This window comes from Electrophorus electricus, chromosome 13 (assembly GCF_013358815.1).
Source record: "Electrophorus electricus isolate fEleEle1 chromosome 13, fEleEle1.pri, whole genome shotgun sequence".
In the NCBI taxonomy this organism is placed as follows: Eukaryota; Metazoa; Chordata; class Actinopteri; order Gymnotiformes; family Gymnotidae; genus Electrophorus; species Electrophorus electricus.
This window is the reverse complement of record NC_049547.1, coordinates 12,937,797-12,963,881: the sequence shown is the minus strand read 5'-3', so window position 1 is coordinate 12,963,881 and position 26,085 is coordinate 12,937,797. Positions and strand designations below refer to the sequence as shown.

The window sequence follows — 26,085 nt, the reverse complement described above, 5'->3', positions numbered from 1 at the left end:
GGGTTGGTAAATATTGTATTTTGCTGTAAAAAATAAAGATGTCTTTGATTAGAGGCCCTAGATATAACTTTGCTTGGGGCCCCAGAAATTCCAAATATGCCACTGTTCCTTTCTCCAAGTACACGTGAGTTATCATTAGCCATACAGCAATCCCTTTGTGTGTTTTAAATGGATATGATACAGCATAGAAAACAACAACAAATAGTTAATCACATGATTATTCCAGGTCCCAGACTGTTAAACATGGCTATAGACCAGAAGGCATGTTACAATTAATGATTTTTCTATATAAAAATGAATTCAGAATGAAGTTATAGATTATGTACAGGAAAGTGTATTCAAAAATATAGGCCATATACCTTTACATTATGGCTAAATGTATGTGTCATCTTTGATGTTAGATACTAAAACTCTATGATCCAGGAATAATTATTAGACAGCCATCAACAGTTCTCTGAATGCTTTACGGGGGACAACACATGTAAAGGAACTGTATGCTCCCGATGTCTATGTCCTTGTGATTTATTAAGAGATAATTGAATTTCATGACATTTAATGGAAGTACAGCATCTATTTTTGTAATTCAATGTATAGTTGGTTGACCTACCAATCTGGCAATTTTTATTCTGTATTTGAATATTACCAATAAATCTTGCTTTGGGGGGCTTGGACCTCATCATATGTAGAAACACTAAAAGTTGACATGGGTTATTTTTATTAAACACTATTTTTAATAAACCTGTAATAAAATGGTCATTATCAGGCATGATGACTGAATGAATAAAAAGTTCAAAGAAACTCCTTCACAAAGTAAAAGTCTGTCATAGACAAAAATTGCCATTTTATCACTGTAATGGAATCATACTATGATTATAAGTATATAAATGTATATATTTTTAAACTAATCAATAAGTATTGTTAAAAACTGGTATAGCGTTAATTAAAGAGATTGCGGTGTACAGATTCAGTACACAGTCCCATCTATCTTTTACACTGCGATATATTTAATATATAACAGAGAAATATTTAATAATTTAATAATCAAATTTTACTTGTTTATTTTAAAAGTCCACTAGAGGGAGCGCATGGATTTATGATGGTGGTGAAGGGGGGAGGGGGGGTGCGCGCGCGCGCGCAAGCGTGCGTGTGTGTGTGTGTGTGTGTGTGTGTGTGTGTGTGTGTGTGTGTGTGAAAGAAAGGGGGGGGGGGGGTGTTCTGTACGCGAGGAGTTGACATTCGATGTTTTTCAGTTCAATTCCGGTCACCATTTTTTCACTTAATTGTTGAAATAATACGAGTTTTGCAAACCATTAACCAGGCAATGGGAAATAACATACTCACTTGAATGCGCTGGTCCCGCCTACGTACTCCAAACGTCACGAACATCCGTCACTATAAAAACCAGTTAGAGCGAAACGGGTTCGTTGGGTCCGTAACTCTTGATCGAAGCGAAGAAGCAAGGAAAGTCGAAAGGGAACGAGAGGAAAAGTCGATAACAGAAGCTGAATTAAGGGAATACACTGATGGGACAGCAAGACTTTGAAAATAAACACTTAGTATAACAATTATGATGCTTTAGCTATGTTATGGAATTATATTGGAATGAGTTTTTGGAGTGCAATGCGTGGCAACTTTTTTTAAGTTTACAGGATGGAATCTCAAGGAGAATACTCCCTCACAACTTGAACGACACACGATTGAGAGGATAACCTGGAATTTACTTCCATAGATTTTATCTATTTTTGACATTTTTTAGTGTATTTAAATTTTTTTTTTTTTTTTTTGCCTTAACTATAGCTCACCTTAAGTGAACTGGAACTCTCTTAGCTGTTTGACAAGTGAGAATATACACAATCATGCATCTGGGTAGAGCACTTTTGTTTTTCCTTCTTTTAAACAGCGTGACCACGATTTTCTCTCTATCTACTTGCACCACTGTGGACATTGACCACATAAAGAAAAAGAGAGTGGAAGCAATTCGAGGACAAATTCTTAGCAAATTGCGACTGACTAGTCCGCCACAAGCACTTAGTCCCGGTCAGGTACCTTATCAGGTGTTAGCGCTCTATAACAGTACTAAAGAACTGATAGAGGAGTTAGGGCGAGACCGGCAGCAAAGCTGTGGACAAGATAACACGGAGACTGAATACTACGCAAAAGAAATACACAAATTCAACATGATTCAGGGACCACCTGAAAATAGTAAGTACCCATGCCTATTTATTCTCTTGATTTGATTTGAGGGAATGCAACAGTCCAACGTCTTTTAGTTCCTTAGCTGTAAAACCTTATAATATCAAGGTGTTTTGTTTAGATAACGTATCGCATAATGTTTTGACAACAGATGTTTTTGCAACTTGTAACTAAGCGTAGGCGCAACAAATTTGGTGCGTAATTTTGTCATTTGATCACGGCTGGCAACACAGCGCCTAAGGTAATTTCATTTAGGCTGCGGTAATTTGCCATGGAAACTGATATATGAAGATGGCGTTAAAATAAGGGTTCGGTGTGGCAGCACACAATCGTAGATCTTTACAGATAGAGGGGACAAAAGTTCCACGAATCCCTACGAGTATTCGCCGTGTTAACACTTAAGGGACATAATATGTTCTTTAGACTATTCATTCCAGACCACGGCAAGAGGCTCTAGATTGAGCCAAATTGGCGTGTACGTAACATACCTTTAGTAGATTGAGCTGTATCATTTCCGTAGGTAACCTAAATTCAATCCATTTTAGCGCGTTCACCTGAACTTTAGTGGAAAGCGTTCCACTTGAATTAACAGTGTAATGTAGGGTAAGTCTGTCCTTGTGGTTCAATACAAGATCAGACAGGTCCGAGATTTTGTCAATTGTATGCTGTCAAGTGGACAAGCAATGTCAATAAACTGGGAAAACAAATGGCATGGCATCCTCGTTTGGCACTGAGCGTTGTTCCTTCTTCCTAACGGGACTGCTGGCCGTGGTACCGCTGTCACCTCCCTTCTTCAGCGCAGTTTGAGACTTGAGAATGATATGATTGAACTCTGTGTTTTGACGGTGTTGAATCGTAACTCAGTAGTGTGAGTGCGCCAGTCCGTTCCACTGAGCTAACGACCAGACTGTCTCAGGAAGGCATGGAATCATTTTAAAGATGCTTTCTTACTGTCCATGGAACAAGTCGTCAGTGTTTCCCATGTCGTGCTTGACCGACGCCATAACTGCGTTTTATGTAAATAATTGTTTTACTGTTTTTCTAGAACCGTGTATTAATATTACTGTTTTATAGTTGCCTTTTAAGTTTTACACAACGTTGTAAAATGATGCTTTGAAAAGAGCATATGCATTATCTTGTCAAGTAGAACCACTCTTGATTAATAATACACGTTTAACAACCCATTCATTGCCGTTAAGTCTCAAGAGACTTTTTGGAAAGTGAAAGAATTGGAAGTTGGCCTTTAGTGATGGCAGCAGGTCATTGCATCATGTAAGTTTTTTCCCAAATCAACAGGTGTTTTATGCTAGAGAGACACTGAACAGACCGTCCTTTGGCTCGCAAACAAGCTCATGTGCCAAATGTGGATTTCAGGTCAACTAAAGTGCTTCTGACACTCAAAATATACACTTCCTCAGCTACTTTAGCTGCCATACCAAATAAATGGCTTACTTGTTGCCTTGCCATTACAAAAATCAACAGCTTTGGTTATCAAGATACTTCTCCTACAGCTTTTATTGCCAAGTTATGCAGTCTGCACATAAGATGTAGGGGAAAGTAATGGATTTGTACCCTCATTAGTAATGCCAGAGTTGAATCAATAATTTACTTTTGCCATTGTGTAATTTGGACATTCAGTGGACCTGCTTTGCTATCAAATCTGGATGATGTCATCATGGGGATACTGTAATGTATATTTACTGTCAGCTTAGATTGTAACAAAACTAATGACTGTTGCATGCATTGTATTTTGTTTGCAATGTATGGGATTAATAGAGCTCTGGTCAAAGGGGATTGTTTTGGCATTTATCCACTTGGAGACTTTAACATATTATGTTTCTATCCACTACTTAACATGTGCTCTAACTTCAATTTCCCCTCCTTTGTATGTTCCCAAAAAGAGTGAATCAAAATCATTTAAAAGCATTTTCAAAACACCAGGATTGTTTACCCATTGGGTAGACCTGAATTTGGTGGCAAATACAGACGGTTTGAGTATTATACCTGAGTATTCTCTCCATTCTGCATATTTAGCTTTGCTTTAGTAAACCAATTTTTGACTTCTGTGGCACATACTAAAAACACCAATTTTTTCAGACTAGAATGGATGGAAAATACAATCCAACAGATTTTACCAGCAGTGAAGTCAAGAAGCTGTTACATGTGACCTTGTATTAAGTGAGTGTTATATTGATTGGGTTAAAGGATGGTAGCCTGCTCCTGGGGATGGTTAATAGCGTATGGCATTAGGTAATCAGTGGCTGAGCAGGGAGGGAGGGGAGGTTGTGGGCTGGAGCTACAGACAGCACTGCTTCTGATATATGGAATAGTAAGAAGGTGATGTAATTTCCAAGCAAAACAGAGACCAAAATTTCAGGCCAATACTGGAGGGCCAGAGTCCTCCCCCTAACTCTACACACACACACACACACACACACACACAGATTTTTTCCTCCTCTTCATCCCTGATCAAGTGGAAAAAAGTCTAACTTCTGCAGCAAGCCTTACTGCATTATCTCATCTAAGCATAGTCAGCCTACAAGGCTCTGTGTGTTTGTGTGTGTGTGTGTGTGTGTGTGTGTGTGTATGTGTGTGTGTGTGTTTGTATGTGTATGTGTCTGTCATGATTCAAGAACTCCCTTGGTGTGCAAAGAAACACAAGGGCACTGTGTTGTAGTGGTGCTTACTCTAAGACTTTAAATAGTCCAAGGAGTCATTCAATCAAATGGTCACTTAACATAGGTCAACAGCAAAGAGACCTGCAAGGAAATGCCCTTGAATTATTTACCGAGTGGCCCAATTTCAACTGTAAGTGGAACAATTTGTAAGTAGACAAAAACAGTTCATAGGTGGTACATGCCCCCCCACCCCCACCCCCAATAAATTATGTAATGACCTTTGAACCAGAATGACAACAATAATTATAGTTATTTAAAACATTTATTTCTAAAAAATAAGGACATATCAAACTAATATTTGATTGGTGAGAATTATAGAAAACCACTGGGGTGATAGATAAATAACTGGGCTACTCTGATAACATGATTGAATTTATTTATGCTCCCAGCCTTGATTCTGGTTAAATGCAGCTGAAACTGTTTCTTAGCTGCTGGCTGCTACATGGCCGCCAGTGTTCCTTAGTTCCATTTCCTGTGTTTACCTCCAGTCTCTGACATCTCCAACAGTCCTCTGGGCAATGTGGCTGCCCTGAGAGTGCAGACTGCTTTTTCAGAAGTTTCTGTGTGATGTCACCTGTCAGGAAGAGGACCATGCATGGAGGTACATCCCAGACACAGGAAGAGAGGGCTGAAGTCGTTGGTCCTGCAGTGTCTAAGACAGTATCTAAGACAGGACCTATATGGGATGAGTAAGATGGAGGACTGTGACTGTGTGTTTTTATGCATGATTTCACTCAGCACAGCAAAAGTGAGTTTTTATACTTATATACCCTGTTTAATCAATACAATCATACTAACTGTGGCATAGTACAAGCATGTTATTAAAAAAAAACAAAACCTTTGCTATGAACAAACCTTTATAGCACAAATTAAAGACTACTGTATTGGTAGTCATATATATGTATGTATGTAATCAGTACATATGTGTAATCAATATTGCTGACATTACACCAAACTACTCTCAATGAGACTTTGGCAGTTTTGCATTGCATATACTGTATTTTTTGTCTGGATCCAAAAAAGGATGCACTGACCTGAAAGGTTGATGTCAGACACAAGCTGATGTGACCTTTACGGCACTAGCCTTTAACTCAAATCTGGCAGGGAGATTTGTGAAATAGAATTCTGCATTTCATCCAATTATGCCAGCAATCCCCCACACTCACAGCCATGGAACAAATGACCCAAAGACTAAAGCCTTGGCAAAAATAGGCCATAATGTGAAATCCACCTTAAACCATTGCAATGGGAAAAATGAGGTCATCCAAAAAGAAACTAAGACTTGATTAGAATTTCAAATCTCCTCTCAAAGTGGGGCTTTCCACCTACAGCAAGAAGACTAGAGAGGGGGAAACAGAGGAAGAGAGTTAAAGACACAAGTGCAGAACAAGTCTTTGTAGCTTCTCGGACTCTGTGGAAAGTTACAGTGGATTTTGAGTGAACTTTAAAAAAGGTTGCTTGGAAAGAGGATATGGAAAAGCAGTTATTAGTCTATGTGCCAAATCTGTAAACAGGTAGTAAAGATCAAACACATTTAAATATTTATGAAAAAAGGCTGAGTCTGTTTCTGCTGACTAGCTATTAAACATAACTATCAAGTTAGCATATGGTTCTCTGAAGATTCTGTGTCCCTGCTAACCACAAAGGTGTCCAAATAGTTGATGACTTGGCTGTACACTGATATTTCCCTTTGGTTTACAGAATATTATCCAAATGCTTGTTTTGTTCCATATTACATGTATTCAGCCTATTAAAGAAAAAACACATTAAGTGGTGTTAGGGTCCATAAAGAAAAGAATCTGCTTAACCAGAGTGCGTTAGCAAGAGGCACACACTCAAGTCTGTCTACATCTGCACTGCTCGTCAGTCCAACTGGCATCATCTATTTGTTACATAAATACAGCCCAGCAAATTTCTCATGCCATCCAACTTAGGATTTCATGGATTGCTAATGCACTGTGGACTGTCATCAACATGCTTTGCTCTTAGAAGTCATTTAAAGTACTTTTACACAATAGAGTGAAATTCAATCTATGATCTGAGTGAACCCTGTGTGTTGTTTTTGCATCTGTTCAAAGGCATATTCCTCTGTCTTTGGTTTAGTATAAGAACCAGCAGTTAGTATTTGGAAGTTCCCAGTTCTGAGACACCTGTTCTTCAGTAGAGCGGCTGTGAAGAACCACACAATGGTATCCCAGGCTTGTTGCGCCTGGTTCACCAACCTAAGTTGGGACATTTGGTTTTCATTTCATGACTTCAACTTGTTGCTAACTTTTCCTCCGTAAAGCACAAACAGATGGGACATGGCCCTGGCTCTGCACTCTCCCTGAGCGAATAATCACTTTCATTCACATCTGAGGGAGATGGAGATCTGAGAATGAAAACGGAATATGGGCAGTGATGCTCCATTAAAGTAGACTTGGAGAGATTGACTTTTGCTCATTGCCTTATAGATGACCTGCCCAACTGTGCCAAGATAACGTCTAAAGTATTCCGCTTCAATGTCTCGTCTATGGAGAAGAATTCCACCAACCTGTTCCGGGCAGAATTTCGTGCTCTGCGGGTGCCAAACTCCGGTGCTAACAGGAATGAACAGCGTATTGAGCTCTATCAGGTGAGTGGGCTCATCCATTCTCAAAGATTTTGATGTTAAATACAGAGTGGGCTGTGTATCATCATAAACCCAATAGTTTAGTTTCTATTTCAAACACTGATAGACAGTGAAGTGTCAACGGCAGTCCCTGAAATATGTTTTTATTCTTACTATAGCTCACAACAAGTACAGCTTTTTAGGAATGATTTCTCATAACACACTTTCTCATAATTCTTTGGACTACACCTATGTGAGGAACCAGTGTGAAGAGGAATTTGCCCTGCTGATCTTACATATTAGCATATTGAACATTATTTGGCATATAATTTTCCAACATATTTTTGGCATTTGTATATGGATGCCTCTCGCAAATAGCTTGCAATCACAACCCCTAAGATTACAATCACAAACCACATCTGAGAAAGTACTATGTGCTCCATCATAAGCAGAATAGATCTTCCTTAATGAAAGGGAAGGAACACCTCTTCTAATTACTAAAATGTCATGACCTAAAACTGTAAACTATGAAAAGTAGACATCACACTGAATCCCAGGCCAGCTGTTTCTTTGTGCTAGACCTTATTATATATCATCATGGATCTGTATATGGGACCAAAAAGATACTGAATACTGAATTTATATCAAGTCCCCTAACTCTCCCTAACTCATGCTTTTCCATTTTTTAAGGCACTGATCTTTATTCCAGGTGGTGAATGGATTACACAGAAGTGCATTTGCACAATTTAAGTGAACAAAGGAAGTATTCTGAGAAAGCCTGACTAAAGCTTGCTTTTTGCCACTGTCATAGCCAGAGCTCTGTAATGTAATACATCAGTGAAGGTGAGAGTTTTAGGAGATATTTTGTGTGTAGGGTTATATATATATATATATATATATATATATATATATATATATATATATACACACACACACACACACACACACACACACACACACACACACACACACACACACACACTATGTGCATACATATATACTTACAGTGTATGCATGAGGTGAGGGGGGATTTTCAGTCGGTTTCCTCATTAATCTCCCATGAGAGGCTGGGAGCCATGATCAGGTTCCAGTCTTTCCTGCCAGGGAGACGTACGTCTCCGGCCCCTGCATACCACTTCGCCTCTCCACCAGGGCCTGGCCAAGGGGCAGGCCGAGCCTGACAGGCCCACAGATGGTTTCCAGGAGCTCTCAAGGAGATAGAGGCAGGGTCAGCCACTGGAAGGAGGGGGTGAAGGGAGAGGGAGGCCGATGCACCAGGGGTTTTGCCCACCCTTCCGCCCGAATCTGATTGGCAGGAGCTGGACCTGTAGGATATGCTACCTGTCCCTATTCTCACCTTGAGTCACAAAGGAAGTTAAAGTAAGTTCTGATGGTGCTCTGAAACCTAGTTATTCCAACCTAATTTTGATGGGTCAAATAGAGACTGAAAGAAGAAGACAGAAAGAAGACATTGTTGTACTGGCTATGGAATTACATACACCTTTGAGCTACTTCAAGGCCTCTTGAGTAAGGCCTGGTATCAAGGTGTTTGGAGTGACATTTAGAAGTAGCTTAATTACTTCTTGTATTCAAACAGGCTTGAGTGTAAACCTGGGATGCATGCACTAACAAGCAATATGGGGATATTTCACACACTGGGAGGGAGTCACATTTTCCATGAGGGAAAGCGCAGAATGCATTGGCCTTGGGCATCCTTGAGAGTCTGGCTCAGGCAGTGCTGGCAGGGCCAGTGTCTGGAGCTTGTGTGTGTATGTGTATCTCTGTGTCTCTGTGTGTGATACTGTACAGTAGCGTATTACACAACTACTCATTCTGACAATAAAATATTTTATTTTGCTGATGAAAGGCTGTAAAAACAATGTCAGGAACAATTTGGATTTGTAAGTGTGGATTAATCCAAGTTCTGACTTGACCTTTACATAAACTCCGCCCCCTCGCCCCCAGCCCCCCAGCCCCCCAACGTCTGTTACGTTGTGTGTTTGATTATCAGATACTACGGCCTGATGAGCACATTGCAAAGCAGCGGTATATTGGAGGAAAGAATGTCCTGACCAAGGGGACATCTGAGTGGGTCTCCTTTGATGTCACAGAGACAGTGAGAGAGTGGCTTTTGCACAGAGGTGAGTAAATAGGAAATATTTCAAGATGTATAACTTATTATCCTTGGTTTAGAAACTTGTCATAAGATGTTCATGTATATTCATAACATTGATAAACGGTGAAGCATTTGATTAAATATTTTCAGTCAGGCTATCTAAAAAAAAAATTTAATATTAAAGGAATGGGAATGGGTTTCAGACTCAGCTGGTATTACATCTCCATTTCGTTTTATCTAAAGGGCCAGTACAGCATTTGAAAATGCCCACAAAAATACCCTCAGCATGGAGCTCTTCCTATGATTCCTATGAATCCCATATAGTCTATAAGCCATAAAAAAGGCTTGCTAGTTTCTGAGGACTCTTTCCAAGGCAAATAGCTTGAACATAGATATTATAAACCACCCACACTGAGTTGCATTTTTCTATAAAAAATATGGAACCATACAGAAAACAGTTCAGAAAATTGATCTGTTGGACAGTAAAACAACACTTGTCCCAAACGTAGCTGGAGAGGAATAGCTGGAATTAAATTATTTAAATCATTAAAAAAATAGTTTCAGGAGGTAACAAATAACTTTGTTTTAATATGAAAACACTTCTGACAGACTTTAGACTCTTTGGTCAACACTATGCATGCCTTATGTGCAGAGAGCTTATTCTTTATGATTTACAATTATTTGACTATAACCCTAAGGTCAGAATCTTTGCATGATAAATCACAAACAACAGAACTACTATAAACTCCATTCACAGTTTTGTGCTCCATATATGTTCTACAGAAACTAACCTTGGCCTGGAGATCAGTGTGCACTGTCCCTGTCACACCTTTAACCCAAATGGTGACATCATTGAGAACAAAAACGAGGTCCTGGAAGTCAAATTCAAAGGTGAGATGCACTGGAGCAAGGAGTTTGTTTGAGGGTGTGGAAGCACCATACCTACATGCACCACTGCATCAGTCCAAAAGCAGCTCTGGATTTTTGTTGTTGTTACACAAATCACTTTGCAATATTTATTTTTGGCAAATTGATCCAGATACCTTAGCATAACTTAAATGAACTCGTTTAGCAGCATAAAATGGATATGACCACTTTTGCCATAGCTAGATGCTCATGATTCTTGGGTAATTAGCAAAAGGCTTTATCTCTAGATCAGTTAGATATTGCATCAAATATTACTTCACTGTTTTTTGCATCAATGCCAAATTGGACAACAAAATGTTTGCACCACCATGGTTTGGATATTATTCAGCTATTTCTTATATGTCTTATATAGCTAATATATCTTACATAGCTATTTATCTTTTCTCATTTCGTTGAAGTTTCAGTTATGCCTTTTTGTCACCTTCATCTCTGTTTTCTTCTACCAATTTTATCTGGGATAACATAAATGCCTTCTGAAGTTCCATCCAACACATATGGGTCTCAGTTGTAGCTGGAGATAATACTCAAGAGAAAGACAGAGATTGCAAGCTCGATCATGGGAACACAGTCGAGTCTGGAATCTCACTTAGTGCTGGGGGCCACGGGGTCTGAGTGTTTTGGGAATGCTCCGCACTCCATCAACAGTCTCCGCTGCGAAGAATGTGCGGCTGCCACGGGCGCTCAGACTCTTGGCCCTAAATTAAAGAGGGGCGTCCACTGGCGACGCCTCTCCCGGGACCTGAGCTGATTTTTCTATCAGGGGCCGATTGGATGAGCAGACGGCCGAGAGGGGGTGGGCGGAGGGGCTGACTCTGCCGGAATGAGATGCAGAGGCTGTGGCCAGCATGAGGCTGACTCTGGTCAGAGTTCACCATGCCCCTCAAAACCTCCTCACCCTCTGAGCTCTGTCTGGTGCACAGGTATGGACGTGGACAATGACAACAGCGGGAATCTAAAGGAGAAGGAGCAGCCCCACCTCATCCTAATGATGCTGCCTCCTCACCGGCTGGACGTGCCACCCATATCCCGGCGGCGCAAACGGGCGCTGGACACCAACTACTGCTTCTCGTGAGAGCCTGCTCCTGTTCTCTCAACATACTTGGTAGTGACCCTGAAGGGCTGAAGTGATGAATACATATACTTGGTAGTGACCCTGAAGGGCTGAAGTGATTAATACATATTGGTCTTGTTGATTAAGCACATGTGGATAATGATGGTAGTCATTTTGTCATGAATAAAAAAATTGATTTGTGTTTTCTTTCACTTGGCATGCCAAGGAACATATGTATCAACAATATTGGGGTGGGGCCAAAATACAATGTTATAAATTAAATCGCTTAATAATAACAATAGATTTCATTAACAGTAGGCTCTGGTTGCCAAGTAGCATAAATGTTTTAATGCTTTTCAATTCAATTAATGTGTGCAGTTGTGTGTGTGTGTGTATATCAATTACATTGCAGAATCAGAAACAGAACTGATTCATTGCAAGCATATTTCACCGTTTATGTTTTCCAGTCCTATTCAGGCCACATTCCAAATAGTATGAACACACCGTCTCTATCTAAAGAGACTGCATGACTAAACCTTTTAATTGGCTTCTGACAGCTTTAAGTGTGGAGGAAGAATCAGCATGTTGGGATCTGTTCTTGCATTTGAATAGGAGGGGGCTCATCTGCGTAGCATACTGGCTCCTCAGACCACGGATCCCTCGGTTTACCTCACTGAAAGCATTAGACGCCTGGGCTCAGTCCAGGAGGGGAAAAAAATGACACACCTCACAGTGGAATTTGTGAGCCTCCAAAGACACAGCCTGAGCTGTTTATAAGGCAGTGCAGAATGAAAATAGAAGGCTTAAAAATGTCAAGTAAGAATTGGCTCCATTGCTTCATTGAGACTATGGAAATGTCTTTGAATGAATGAATCAGCTGTGCCAAAAAAGCAGAGTACCGGAATTAAGAGGTTTACAGAGCGAGGAGGCTGTGGACCGGTTGATCATCCTCTCTCTGTCTGTCTGTCTGTCTCTCTAATGCAGTAATTATGAAGAGAACTGCTGTGTTCGCCGACTCTACATTGATTTCCGCCAGGACCTGGGCTGGAGATGGATCCATGAGCCTAAAGGATACCATGCGAACTTCTGCTCTGGACCCTGCCCATACCTGCGTAGTGCTGACACTACACACAGCACGGTGAGCCCATGGCTTTTTGATTATTTGCTCTTAGCAGGAAGGTCCATCTGGAACTGAGGCCTCATTTACAGCAAGGCCTTTCAACAGCAACAAAAACAAGCACACAAAGCCATAAAGGGCTACCCTCATTCTATATTTCCAACACTTAACATTCCTACAAAAATGGCATGTCAAAAAGCAGGCATAAGGCTCTTCTGTGTGCAGAATTTAACCAAGATTAATTAATAGCAATTCTTGCTTTCTCCCATAGCTGCTGAGCCTGTACAACACTCTGAACCCAGAGGCATCAGCTTCGCCCTGCTGTGTGCCACAGGACCTAGAGCCTCTAACCATCCTCTACTACGTGGGACGAACCCCTAAAGTGGAGCAGCTCTCCAACATGATCGTCAAATCTTGCAAATGCAGCTGAGGGTCTTGGCACCAGTGACAGTACTACAGAGGTCTTAATACCTTAGCAAGGGAAAGGAAAGTGAGAGGGGCGAGAACTGGACTTAAAAATACCTCCATACATCCTTCTCACCCACTCTGAGGCCCCGGAGCATGATGCTTCAAAGCAGTACATTGCATATGAGTTTTGTTTCAAGGTGGCTCTGCCACCAAACGCTACTCTACCAACCCTCAGACCTCCACGTAGAACCTTTGAACTGCTTTTACCTTGTTTTTCCTCTTCTTCCCCTGTTGCTTTTTTAGCATTTTGAACTGTCCATGCCTCAATGCAAATGTCTTGGGCATTTCTGAAAATAAAATGACAGTGCTTACTTAGTGACACATGCAAAAGCTGCTTTATCCAGGATGACTCAGCAGCTGTGGTCAGTACACAAAGGAACACTGATAATGCCTACTGGATATATTAAAAACAGACTTAAGGGTTAATAAGAGCACTGCCTGGTTGATGCTAAAGCCACTGGCAGGTTTTTGTTTATATTGTAAAACCTTGATGCACAGGTTTCACCCATGCTGAAAGTTGCACTGTGGTCTTCACAGTACCCTACACTGTTTGTCTATAAGACAGGCTAACAGACACCAATAATAATAAAAATATTATTAATGAAACAAACATGCTGGAAAAATAACATTTCTGAAGAAAAATTGTTCTGTTTTGGTTGTTTACCTCCTGTTATACACCACAGTGAGCTTTTAGGAATATTTGGTCATTAGATGTACACAAAGCAAACAATTCAGTGTAAAATGACATATGACACTACATGAATTTTAAGCTAGATCACAAACTGTATGTTTTTTTTATTGCTATTACTTTTGAAAACACCTTTTTTAAATTAAAAATAGTCTTGGACAAGACTGAATTTGGAGAGTTTCTGCAACAATAATGCAAGGTATTTTCACAAAACTATCACAGATTGGTGTATTGAAAATATAATGTACCTATCTGTCTGGGATCTTTTGAAAACAGGCTTAATTGACATGTGATTTTGATTGCTCTGAGTACTGTATGAGTAAATAGAGTAATCATAGTATTGCTTAGTTATTTCATGTAAGATTCAGAACATTATTATTTATTTGAACTGCATAGAACTCTTTCAAAATATAAGTATGTTTCTTTTATTGTTACTTGTATTTATGCAAGTTGTTACAACTGACTGGCTTAAATGTATGGAATGTATGGAAACAAAGCCTCTGAAGCAATCAGAGTAAATCACCGTGCTTTAAAGACAGTGCTTACTGCTCATACATGCCTATGTAGCAGATTCTTCATAGGCTGGCACATCATTTTCTTGACAAGGGAAAAAAACAACAACAAAACCATCCTTCCTTTTCCAAAAAAGTTTACACCTGTGAACCAGTTGTGAATGGCATTAGCATGCTAGTATCGTGGGTCGCAGCAATAAAACTGAACACACAAGCAGCAGGAAGCAGAACAGACTATTATTATGGCGACATGGACCATGGACTGGCCAGGCTCTCACTGGGTGGGAAGGATGACTTGGGTGTCCCCCTCCCACCGATCATTTTGAAGCACGACTGGTCAATTGCAAGGTTCTTCTATGTCACACATGCAGAATTTGGCAGTTCTTATGAGCGGGTGTCCTTCAGTACTGGCTACGTAGCAGTTCAAACTATGTACACATGCTGTGGCGGAAGCATGCATTTGCCATCATTCTTCTAGGCTGGAAGTCATCATAAAGTGAAAGTGGGTGGGAATTGGGAACTACTGCTGAAAACCTGGAAAGAAATTGCATAAAAATACATTTTAAAGAAATTGGGAAGAAATAAAATATTTAATGCAAAATCAGTTTTCAGCAGACCTGGAACCTTTAAATGTTTTTTTTTCCATTGAAAACCAAAAACTGTGTACAATAACACAATTACTGGTATAATCATGATGCATTTACTAATATAAAAAAGAGGGACATGGGTCTCTAAATAGTTGTAAATTCATTAAAAACTTTTAATAGCACACATAAGATCCCATTATCTCACAGACAATTACAAGTTCCTTCACAGGAGTAAACCAACAGTGAAAATCCAGGGAGTTTTTTTATGTGCACTATTACACTTAACTGCATACCATATGGAAAAAAGATACCACCATATCTTTACCAGTACACCTCAGTGGATTATCAATTAATCAAATAAAAACATTTTGCACTGTAAAAAAAATGTTTAAATATTTGGTCATAAACTCTTAATATTCAATTCCACACGAAGTTTTATTTATCATAAAATAATGTTCAAGTACATGCAGGACAGATACAAAATAAAATAGTTAAATTTAGTTTTAAATTTAAAAGTATATAAAAAAAAAAAATCAAACCCTGACGAAATAAACAGTATCATATCCTCAAATTAGGATATCAGGTTGTGTTTTGCATGCTTCAACAGTAAACCTTGCTTACTAAATCTGACTAAAATCAAGTTACAGCCTAAAATAAAAATGGGAACAGTATTTGATCTAATACTTTTACTTTTTAATAATTTCTGTAAATTTTACCTGGACAACAATGTGCCAAGCAAGCCTAATCAAATATAATACTTTATTAACATACCAGAAGTGATGTGAATGTGCTGATCAAGTACCAAATCAAATCCACTACTGGTTCTAAAACAGGACTCATTAACTGCACCACTAAGGAGTTGTAATTCATAACAACAGGGTTCAGTGACCAAGGGTTATCTGCTTCACTAAGGAGTTGTAACTCCTAACAACAGGGTTCAGCGAGGAAGGATTAACTGCTTTCAAATTAGGATTAATTGATTTCCTCAATTTATCATCCACACAAGTCAACTGAGGTTTATTTAGGGCCTGTTAATGAAGTACATAGATTACAGATGCCATGGGGATTGGGTGCTACTACTAGAACAGAAAATAGAGAAAAAAAAAAAAAAGCACATAAGGTACTCAGAGTCACTGATATACAAGCAGCATGTGGTAACCACATGAGGCACTTTTACAGAGGGTATTATAGTCTTGAATAACAGTTTTACAATATATGTGAATTGCTAATAATTAAATCTAGTTCCATCCCTATTGCCTCCTGGGCATATTTAAAGCTACAATTGCTTACATCAACTTTATATAATGGTTATACAGACATTCATTATTGACGAGGGGATGCTTTCGAATATCTTCAGAGAGCAGAGAAACCTTTTCACCCATTCAAGAGCCAACATATAATGTTTATTTACAAATAATGAAAACAAATGCAGCTTTAAATGCATATGTTGTTTCTTAAACATGGTTTACATAATATAACTGCAAACAATCTGAAGAGCAAGCCCACACTCTCATATATTTGAACATAAAATCTGAAGATGGATATTGCAAAGCCTATAATGTAGAACTTACTTTGCCAGCTCTGTTATATCGTCCAGGCTGAGTACAGTATAGGCAGCAGCTGTTGTTGCCCGTCTGTTCGTCTTTCCATGGCAGCAGTTGTATGGTGAGAATGGGGCTGGTCAACTGCAGTGGCTAGATGGGGAGGAACTGAAGGCCACCAGAAAGTCTTGGGCCATGGAACAGATCCCTGCTCGTGTCATAGCCAGGGATTTCTTACACTGCAGGCTATCCCGTTGCACACCCACATGCTCTCCAAGAAAATAAATAAGGCGGGTTTGATGTCAGACACTGTCTCGAGGGTAACAGCATTCATCAGCTGTTCCACCACTGCAAATACTATAAGGGAAGATATGATTCTCATCAGGGGAGGGGGGGCACCAGCATATGGAGCAAGATAACAGTAAGAAAAGATTAGGAAGCACACAACATAGAAATATTTTTGGTAAGCTAACTGCCAAGCTGTATTTTTTGTGAGGTGGTTTACAGGAAGGACATTCTGTTTAAGTGAATTTTCAGTTGCATCAGGTAGAACCTAGTGAAATGTTAGCCTAACCATTTGTACAATGGTTGCTTCTTATGTTATAAGAATGAATGCTAATGGTTGATCTTACACCTTCGGGTAGTCAAGGGAGCAGTCCTTGTGTTATCTGTTATTGGAACCCTGATTCTGGAAGAGTCTGCCAGACACAGACTGACCTAGCAAGAGATAACAACAGAGGATCCTTTTAAGGGACTGATACACATAATGGGATTATTGCAAAGACACAATGACATGCACATATACAGACACAAATTCCACATTCTCAAATCTTCTATTGAAAATGATCATTTGAAATGTAGCTTTCATACTCTTCCTCAAAGTCCTAGAACTGTAATTGGACACCAGCTCAAGTCAATACAAAATGAATCATAACAGTAGTAAGCAATGACAACTAAATAGTAACTAAACAGTAAATGGGAATAATCATTAAGAAATATTAAAAGATACCATAGAACCATCTATAAACTATCAGTCTTTGTGCAAAACACATCCTCAATTATTTATAGTTAAATTGTTAACCACCATCATAGCCAAGATATTATGAAATACAAATTTATTAAACAAAAAGATTGAACGTGTCTACAGATGCTTTCCCTTTCAGTTACATGAATGCAGGCACAGACCACACTACAGGAGTCCTGGTGAATTTCATGTTATTGGGTAAACAGGGTTATGTCAGATAAGAGCAGCAGCAGAAGCCGTAGCTGTCCCTTCCATGTCCTCCCCTCTCCCTGGTCTATCTCCTGGCCCACAGCCAGTCCTACAGGAGAAAAGAAATTCCAAGTGCAATTGAAGCTGCTGTGTTTGTGCTTCCAAACAATATTCTCTTTAATTCCCTTTCTGCAGACTCTGTTTATTTTGGTGCTCTTTTATACCATGAGGCCTTATGGTGCAGAAGAGTGAAAACATCAGGCCCAACATCCAATACAGTGACAGCACTGCTGGAAGCGGCTTTTCCAAGCTCAGCAAGAAGAACAGTGGGGAAAAAAAGAGATAATGGAGAAAATATTTCTCCCTTTTTCATTGTATATTCATCTAATATATATCCCTCAGAAAAGGTATTTATATTCATAGCAAATTCTGTGATTCAAGCATAATAGCAAACAAAGAAAGAAAAAAAAAAAGAATACCACAAGAACAAGAGAAAAGATGAAATACCAAAGTGCAGTGAAAAAATGAGGCCCTGTGTGGTTTTTGGTTTGGAACTGCACTGTGTGCCACTGCCAAAACCAAGCAAAAGGTTGAAAAAGAGGTCTCTGTTTGGTTTTGAATTTTTAGGGGGTACACGGTGAAAGCGCTCAGTGGCCTAAGGATTCTCTTGCAGGTCTAAGGAACACCATGTGCTCTTTCCTTCATGGCAGGGCCACTAATGTTTCTGGTAAGTGTAGGGTTGGCCCTGTTCAAATCTCACACCCCACAGACAGACAATGCTACCATGCCCGATGAAACAAATTTATCTTCTTTCTGTTCATTATACGGATAGTAAATTGGTAATAACAAAAGCAAACAAATTCTGTCCTTTTTAAATTGTGCATTAATAAACATCATACTGGCAGCTAGATTTGATTTGTTAGTGACAAATTTGTTTTGATGAAAGCAAGTGTGTTACCCATCACTGTAATGATTGCTACAAATCACCAGGGTAATCCACTGCAAGTGCTTCAACAGAGCAGGAGATGCTCTGGGCATCCATTTTATGAGCCCAAAGCAGTAATCCCACAAAGAGCCTTCAAATGTGAGTGAAAGTAGAGTGAGTGGCTGCTAATAGAAGGCCTAATGGGAAGAGAGCATAAGGGGGGAAAAAACCCAAGAGGTGGGAACTGGGGATAAAGGTAAACTGCCAGAGCAACAGAGGGTGACAAATGCACACTGACAACAGATCACAAAGAATGCTGCCAATATAGACCAGCCTTAAATCCTTCTTATACTCAATCAGAGCAGGTCACTTATCTCAACACAAAGACACAGATGACCTTCCTCACTCTAAAATAACACAGCAACACAATGTTTGGCTGTGCTGTACTTTGTGTTCTTGCCTGTACCTAGTGTCTTCAAACTACCCATTCTCTCTCTGCTCCTACTATTATTCAGGTTCCAAGCCCCTCCCAAGCCCACATCTCTCATATAATGGAAAAATGCATTCATGAAATTCATAAGCAGCTCCCTACAGATTGGGTTGCAGTTATTGTTGAGTTTATAAGTTGTATGTTTAACTAGGCCAAAGTACATACATCGAGAAAAAAAAAAATTGTAATGAAACAAAGACGTTATTGCGCACCAAATTATATCTTAGTTTTTGTGATTTTTGTCATTTTTTTTCTGCATGCTAATAAACTGTGCACTGCATGATAAATTGCGAGATACATGCATACATACAGTAAAGAAGACGTTTGGGGGAAAAGTCCTGATCAGACAAACAGATGTGCAGCAGCTTAAACTGCTTAATATCACTGTTACTGCAATAAAATCAACAGTTCCTCCAGACCCATGCTCAGGCTCCAAGGTGGAAAGAGTTGTGCAATCCCAGGAAGAGGGGTGTGAGTATGTGTGGGTGTGTGCGCGCATGCTCACACTCGCAGACTCATACGGCATGGAGTAAAGGCAGAAAGCCAATGCTTGCAACAAGGGTGGGGGGGGAATACAGTGTCTATTAAATGAAACAACCCATTTATGAAGAATCATGATTGAAGCACAAAAATATCTGTCTCAGTTCATACTTTGCAACAGCCTTAAATATTCCCAAAAAATAAGGTAAGGATTTTTGGCATCTCACTAATTTAACCTATTTACTGAGAATGCCTGTCAATGCAATATAAATACATATATAAATCTGTCATACAGAAATCATATCATACTAAATACACAGCAACAGCCATTTATATTTATAATAAGGTAGAAAAAAGTTTATGTTTGGTAGCATTTAAAAACTATTTAGATAACTAACTTAGGAAATTAAATATGCATGTGGTGCTCAAGTGCTGCTAGAAATACTGCTTCCAGAAAAGGTGGTGCTAGAAATACAGGAGCATGAAATACTCTGGGCATTCAAATGTATATATATACATACACACACACACACACACACACACACACACACACACACACACACACACACACACACATATATATATATATATATATATATATATATATATATATATACATATACATATATACACACACATACATATATATATGTATACATACATATACACACACATACATACATACATACATATATATATACATATATATACACACACATACATACATACATACATATATATGTATACATACATATACACACACACATATACATATATATATATATGTATACGTGTGTGTGTGTATGTGTATATATATATATATATATATATATATATATATATATATATATATATATATACATATACATATATACACACACATACATATATATATGTATACATACATATACACACACATACATACATACATACATACATATATATATACATATATATACACACACATACATACATACATACATATATATGTATACATACATATACACACACACATATACATATATATATATATGTATACGTGTGTGTGTGTGTATGTGTATATATATATATATATATATATATATATATATATATATATATATATATATATATACACACACACACACACACACACACACATACATGTATGTATGTATGTATGTATGTATATATGTGTGTATGTAAAGTGGCTGGTGAATGCCATTTTTTGGTGAAATTCACTGTATTGAAAGATAAACCACAATCAGCACTGGACTGAGTGACTGATACTGTTGTTATGAAAAGTTTAACATCCAACAGTTGAGAATTACTCAAATGCATCAAATTCACAGTTGGAAGGACAGTATGCTACATAAAAGTGATATATTCATCCAACAGATGTCTCTTTAAGTGGGCGGTTTACTTTGGAGTCTTAATAATCACTTAAACATAAGCTCAGGTCTCATGCTATGTCTGTTATTTACAAAGAATGTGCCTTCTTTGCCATTATGGACTACATTTTGCTTACACTGTTAATACAAAAATGTACTAGATGCTTTAACGCTGTGGTTTAGAGTCCCAGTTCTGGTGCCCCTTAACTTTGACCCAGTTCATAAAGGGCACTGCAGTTAGCTTAGCAGTTGTGTTAGATGAGCAAAAATTCAGTATGAGGTGGTCAGGAGGAGGACTGGGTGCCAGTCCTTTTTAGCACTCATAAGTGTTATGGATTCCAATTGGAAATAGGCCAAGATGGTCAGTTAAATCTAAAGATGTCCTGTTGCCATAGTACCTGATAAAAATAAAAAGCTGCACTGAACAGGATTTATCAATGTAGGAATGGTCACTATGTGCAGCTGCCTGCCTCTGATGCTGGGAGGGTAACCCTCCTTCCTGGGCATAATGTTTCTATAGCGCTCAGGCCAATAAAATGTCACAGGCATGTGATCCAACTGCATGCTCAATTAATCACTCTACGTAAGGCTGAAAATTGGACATCTTAAAATCCATAAAGCAGGACAGAACAAAGTGGCTGGGGGAAAAAAAATTTAAACCAAAAAGGGGGATACAGAGTGTATGACTGCACTCACCTATGGTTCCACATATGGTGTAAAAAACATGTTGTTGACCTGATATTCTGTTGCTGGATGGCGCTTTATATGGGGCAGGCAGGCCTGTTAACAGACAGCCAAAGGTTTAGATGAACTCAAGACATATTTCTAATATGACACATATGTGATACATATAACACATATCTACAAACGTTGCACCCTAACCTCTCCTTTTTTTTGGGGGGGGGGCATATCTGCTTTTGTGTTCTTGAGAATCATGTATACATGATTACAAACAGTGACAATTACTAGTACAATAAACTTGGGGACAACAAACATTACTTGCAGTATTATCGCATAAAACTGTTGTTGTCCTCAGCTATGAACATTATAGGAACAATAAGCACCTTGGCTAAGTAAGGAAACTTTGTTTTCCAGGCCTTTGAAATAGTCTGTTTCTGATTTGTCTGAGGGGTCCAATATACACTTATTCCAGAGCCCAGCCAAGACTCACTAAGAAAAGTTTACTTGATCAGGACTTCTGATCAAAAATGACCAGGCATTCTTTCTCTATAGTAGTAGTTCCCATGTCTTTTGGTCTTGTAATGCAAGGTGTCCTGAGCTATTGAATTGTTAATGTGGGCAGTTATGTGAGTTTTGTCAAACAGTGTGTCAATCAAGGAAATGAATTGTGAGCTAAAATAGGTAAAGGTTAGCTTTCCTCAGGGACACAAGACACCGAAAATGGCTGCATTGTTTTCTTGAAATAATTTTAATAACCATCACTTTAATGGTCGGGTGGAAAAGACACATAGGTACACTCCAAGCTGGATACAAAATGAAAGGTGTTTATTGGCTCCCGGTGCTCCAGTGCAAAGGAAAAACCATATCCAATCAAAAACAAACAAAAACATTCAAAAAAGGAAAAATTTACTATTTACAAGTTCAAGGGAAAAAACATCACCTTTCTCTTGAATTTTCTCTCGGAAATTTGTAACGGAAAAACAGGAAATAATGTGATGTCACTTCCTGTCTTTGGGCAGGAAAATTCCCCATAAAAGTCCCCTTCAACACAGATTAGAGCATCTTTTCCCCTCCAAAACAACATGGAAACCTCTCCACAAATATAATCACAGGCAAGTTCATTTTTCTCTTAACCTAATTTTATTTTACTTACTTAGTTAAAATATACAAACTTTTCTGGCCAGATAAACATTAAACTTAAGCTCTACTAACATATTATAAGAGCAATATTTCATCTCAAATACTTCCCCTGCAGGTCCTCACTAAATAAGACTTTTCCATGCATGTTAATCACATCAATAAAGTATGACCAAATTATTCCTGTGTTAATTTACATGCACACATATATAAATATATATATACACACACACACATACACAGCATATGTGCATCTCAATCACAGAATCCATATGAACACACTGTGGTGGAGGGTAGCTCTATCACAGTCACATTTCTAAGAAAGAGGGGTGGTGCTTACTGGAATATTGTTATCCAAGTATTTCTTTGTGCTTTTATTTGATGCTGTTGATTAATTGCATGGTCTTAATAGCAGACATTATGGAATTTATGACAAATGTCCCACCTTGGCAGCAAATGGCTTTAATAATTATGCCTCTCCTAAAGAACATCTGGCCATGGTGAGAATGTTAAATCATCAGTTCCATCCAGGAGGGGTGAAAAACAGGAGCTAACATGCCTGTAACACTATACATTAAATCTCCTAAGCATTTTTGGGAACAATAAATAAAGCTTAACTAGCACTAATCTCCAGTAACAGAACAGTGGCTTGCCAGAGAAGAATTAGCACAGTAATGAGGGTGCACAGTGCTGCGTTGTAGGGTACACACAGTTGGCCTTTCATATGGTTGCACAACCCCAGGGTACCAAAGCAGATAGAAATGCTCCAATTAAAGACCCAGCTGACCATGCAGGAAGCAACACTTTAGTACTTTATTGGCAATTTGAGTTCAAGGCTCTTTGCAGCAGTTACTCAGCAATGAGTGTATCTATGCACCACTTGTTGTGAATATATATGCTTCAATGGCATGTGTTAAATTCCATTTACACTCTGAACAGAGCAGACCTAATGTGTAATACTGCATTAAAAACACTAATAAAAATGCATTATGCAACAGCGTTTTTAAAATCTTTTAATGTACTTAATTTTCCCTAAAATGTTTTGCACATTTTTCCATCTATCCATACAAAGTATAACCATTATATGTGCACACAGACCGTAGTGTAATCCTATGATTGCCTCTTCCACCAACATCTTTAAAGCTCTTAAAACAAACTTCAGGCTGTGTTAATATAAACACTCATTAATCTGTGTCAGTATTTCACTTTTATTTTTTACTTCTCGTCCTCCCCACTTTTTTGCAATGAGCCGCTTTTTTCTTATTGTCATGATTCATCCTCAAAATGTAACCTAAGGCAGTGCTAACTAAACACACTAATTTCTCATATATCCACTATACACTCTTTGCCTCCTTCATTTTAAGACTTCGTTCTAACTCTTAAATTATTAAGTTTAACTACTGAATGCTGCATGCTGACAAGACTTAAGGCTTCACATTTTTAACAACTTGGAAAGCCAATTGCTTATTTCTTTACTACTTATTTTAAGCCAAAAAGTGAAAATTGCATTTTTTGTTCCTTGGAAGTAGCAGCAGTGGCAGCACACCAGACAACAGTACTGTTGTAATTGTCAAACTATTAGTTATACCACTCTGCAACCTGTTTGCTTGGCTACAGCTCCAACACTCAATATGCCTTGCAAATAGAACATACAAATACATTCATAAAGCTTATTCTAAAAAGGCTCCTTTCAGGTCCTTTCAGAAAAAACCCAACTAGTACCCATAAAAGGTATAACAAATTGGTCTCAAAATGTATAGATTCTATGGATTCCAATGCATGTGTACCCACGTATCTATTTATGAATACACATCGATCCAGGCAGCATCTATGATAATGCTCAGTATGCATTTCATACTGCATTGCACTTTTTTTTATTTGTGTGAACTGTAATAATTTATCTCATAGGGATAATGTCTGGTCCTGTAAATGGTTTAATTGGCTGGAAGCCAGGTAATTCTCTAAAGAGAATATGACTCAGCTCCTATACAGTTATCCCAGACACTAGTTCACTGACTGCAGAAACTACGCTTCCATTAAATGATAAAGAAGGAGAGCGTTATTTTTGTATCAATAGAAAACTGAAGAAAACCCAAAGGAAACAGTTTAATACTCATTTTCTGTTTGTAATCATCTTTGCCTGTGCATTTTGTTCTCCCACTCCATCTCATTCCAAAGTTTATTCCTCCTCCTCTCCCTTCACCTGTCTTTCACTTGCCTTTTTTTCAGCTCCCTCCTTTTACTTTTGTTCCTTTCACTGGCTCGGTGTTTCCATTTGAGCATTTTTGGTCTCCAGGCTTCCGTTTTTCCCACACTCTCCCATGTCACACAGGCTAACCACAAAAATGCAGGACTGCAGAGAGTGTGAGGGGCTCTGGAATTCCACATGCTGAGTGTAAACACAGGGCTGGCCAGGAAGGCACACAGAGGAGCAAACACCGCACCTACCCTCCCCACCACTATCATACCCCTTTCTCAACCATCAGCTCTCTCCTTAACCCTCCCACCCTAGGAATTATCCAACCCTCTTCAACTACTTGTTATCTCTCTTCTTACTCTCCCACTTATTTAAATGTGTCACACATGATATCAGCAAAAGTAAAAAAGATCATCTTTATTTAACCAAACACCAAATCATACCACTGTCAGCTGTCCTTAGGATGTAATTTCACAGCATTCTCATCTGAGTCCAATAAAACTAATCTAATTTCACCCTTTTATTCCACTCCCTCTGGTATGAGAACTCCTGCCTGACAGTTTATACAGGTCAAGGCATCTCAGCTATATACATACCAAATAGCAGAATTTCAGAACCCCACAGAAATGCCCCAGAAATCCTTAAGCACTTCCTCGTTATTTTTTTTTTTCTTGGAGAAAAACAGTTACAATGTCATCTAGGTGAAGCTGTGTAGCTAGAGGGAAAAAAGCAATGCAGTATACATTAGCATTTCTGCATTTTCTGGTGGCTGTGTCATGCTTGCCCCACAGAGGCTTTGGTTATATTTGCCCCTTCCAGCTATATTTATTCATCTACTTACTCTAAATGCTTTGCAGATGATTATCTAATCTTAAAAGCATGACTAATTGTTTTAAATGTAAAACAATTAACATCCCTGATGCACACAAAACTAAAATTGAATCTATTCTATACAAATGGTCCCATGACCCCTAATTTTAGGATGTTTGTGTGTGTGTGTATGTATATATGCTGTATGCACACTTGAGTTGGAGATGGGGGTCCTGGCCTGACTAGGAGGGGGAGTGGGGGTTGTACTAGCAGCCCACCAAGGCGGCCCATGTGCTTCCAGCAAACAGGCCAGC

The 26,085-nt window shown here is 38.8% G+C and overlaps 2 protein-coding genes across 9 annotated transcripts in view; one reads left to right on the top strand and one right to left on the bottom strand.

The window, feature by feature from the left end:
- Positions 1-1,437: 1,437 nt before the first annotated feature.
- Positions 1,438-14,362, top strand: tgfb3 (transforming growth factor, beta 3). The gene is made up of 7 exons (XM_027023738.2): positions 1,438-2,202; positions 7,325-7,485; positions 9,473-9,602; positions 10,361-10,468; positions 11,425-11,572; positions 12,540-12,693; positions 12,944-14,362. Exons 1-7 carry the CDS (start codon positions 1,857-1,859, stop codon positions 13,100-13,102), a joined length of 1,206 nt encoding a protein of 401 aa, XP_026879539.2. The 5' UTR covers positions 1,438-1,856; the 3' UTR covers positions 13,103-14,362.
- ttll5 (tubulin tyrosine ligase-like family, member 5) overlaps positions 13,796-26,085 on the bottom strand; it is a 60,436-nt gene continuing 48,146 nt past the window's right edge. For 7 of the 8 annotated variants that reach the window (XM_027023729.2, XM_027023730.2, XM_027023734.2 and 4 more), the window contains 2 exons: positions 17,101-17,185; positions 15,077-16,825 (listed from right to left, as the gene is read on the bottom strand). In XM_027023729.2, coding sequence (XP_026879530.2) covers positions 17,140-17,185 — 46 coding nt within the window. In that variant the 3' untranslated portion in view covers positions 15,077-16,825; positions 17,101-17,139. Of the gene's footprint in view, positions 14,875-15,076; positions 16,826-17,100; positions 17,186-26,085 lie in introns of those variants that run through there. The other variant, XR_003411560.2, reaches the window with a different exon arrangement.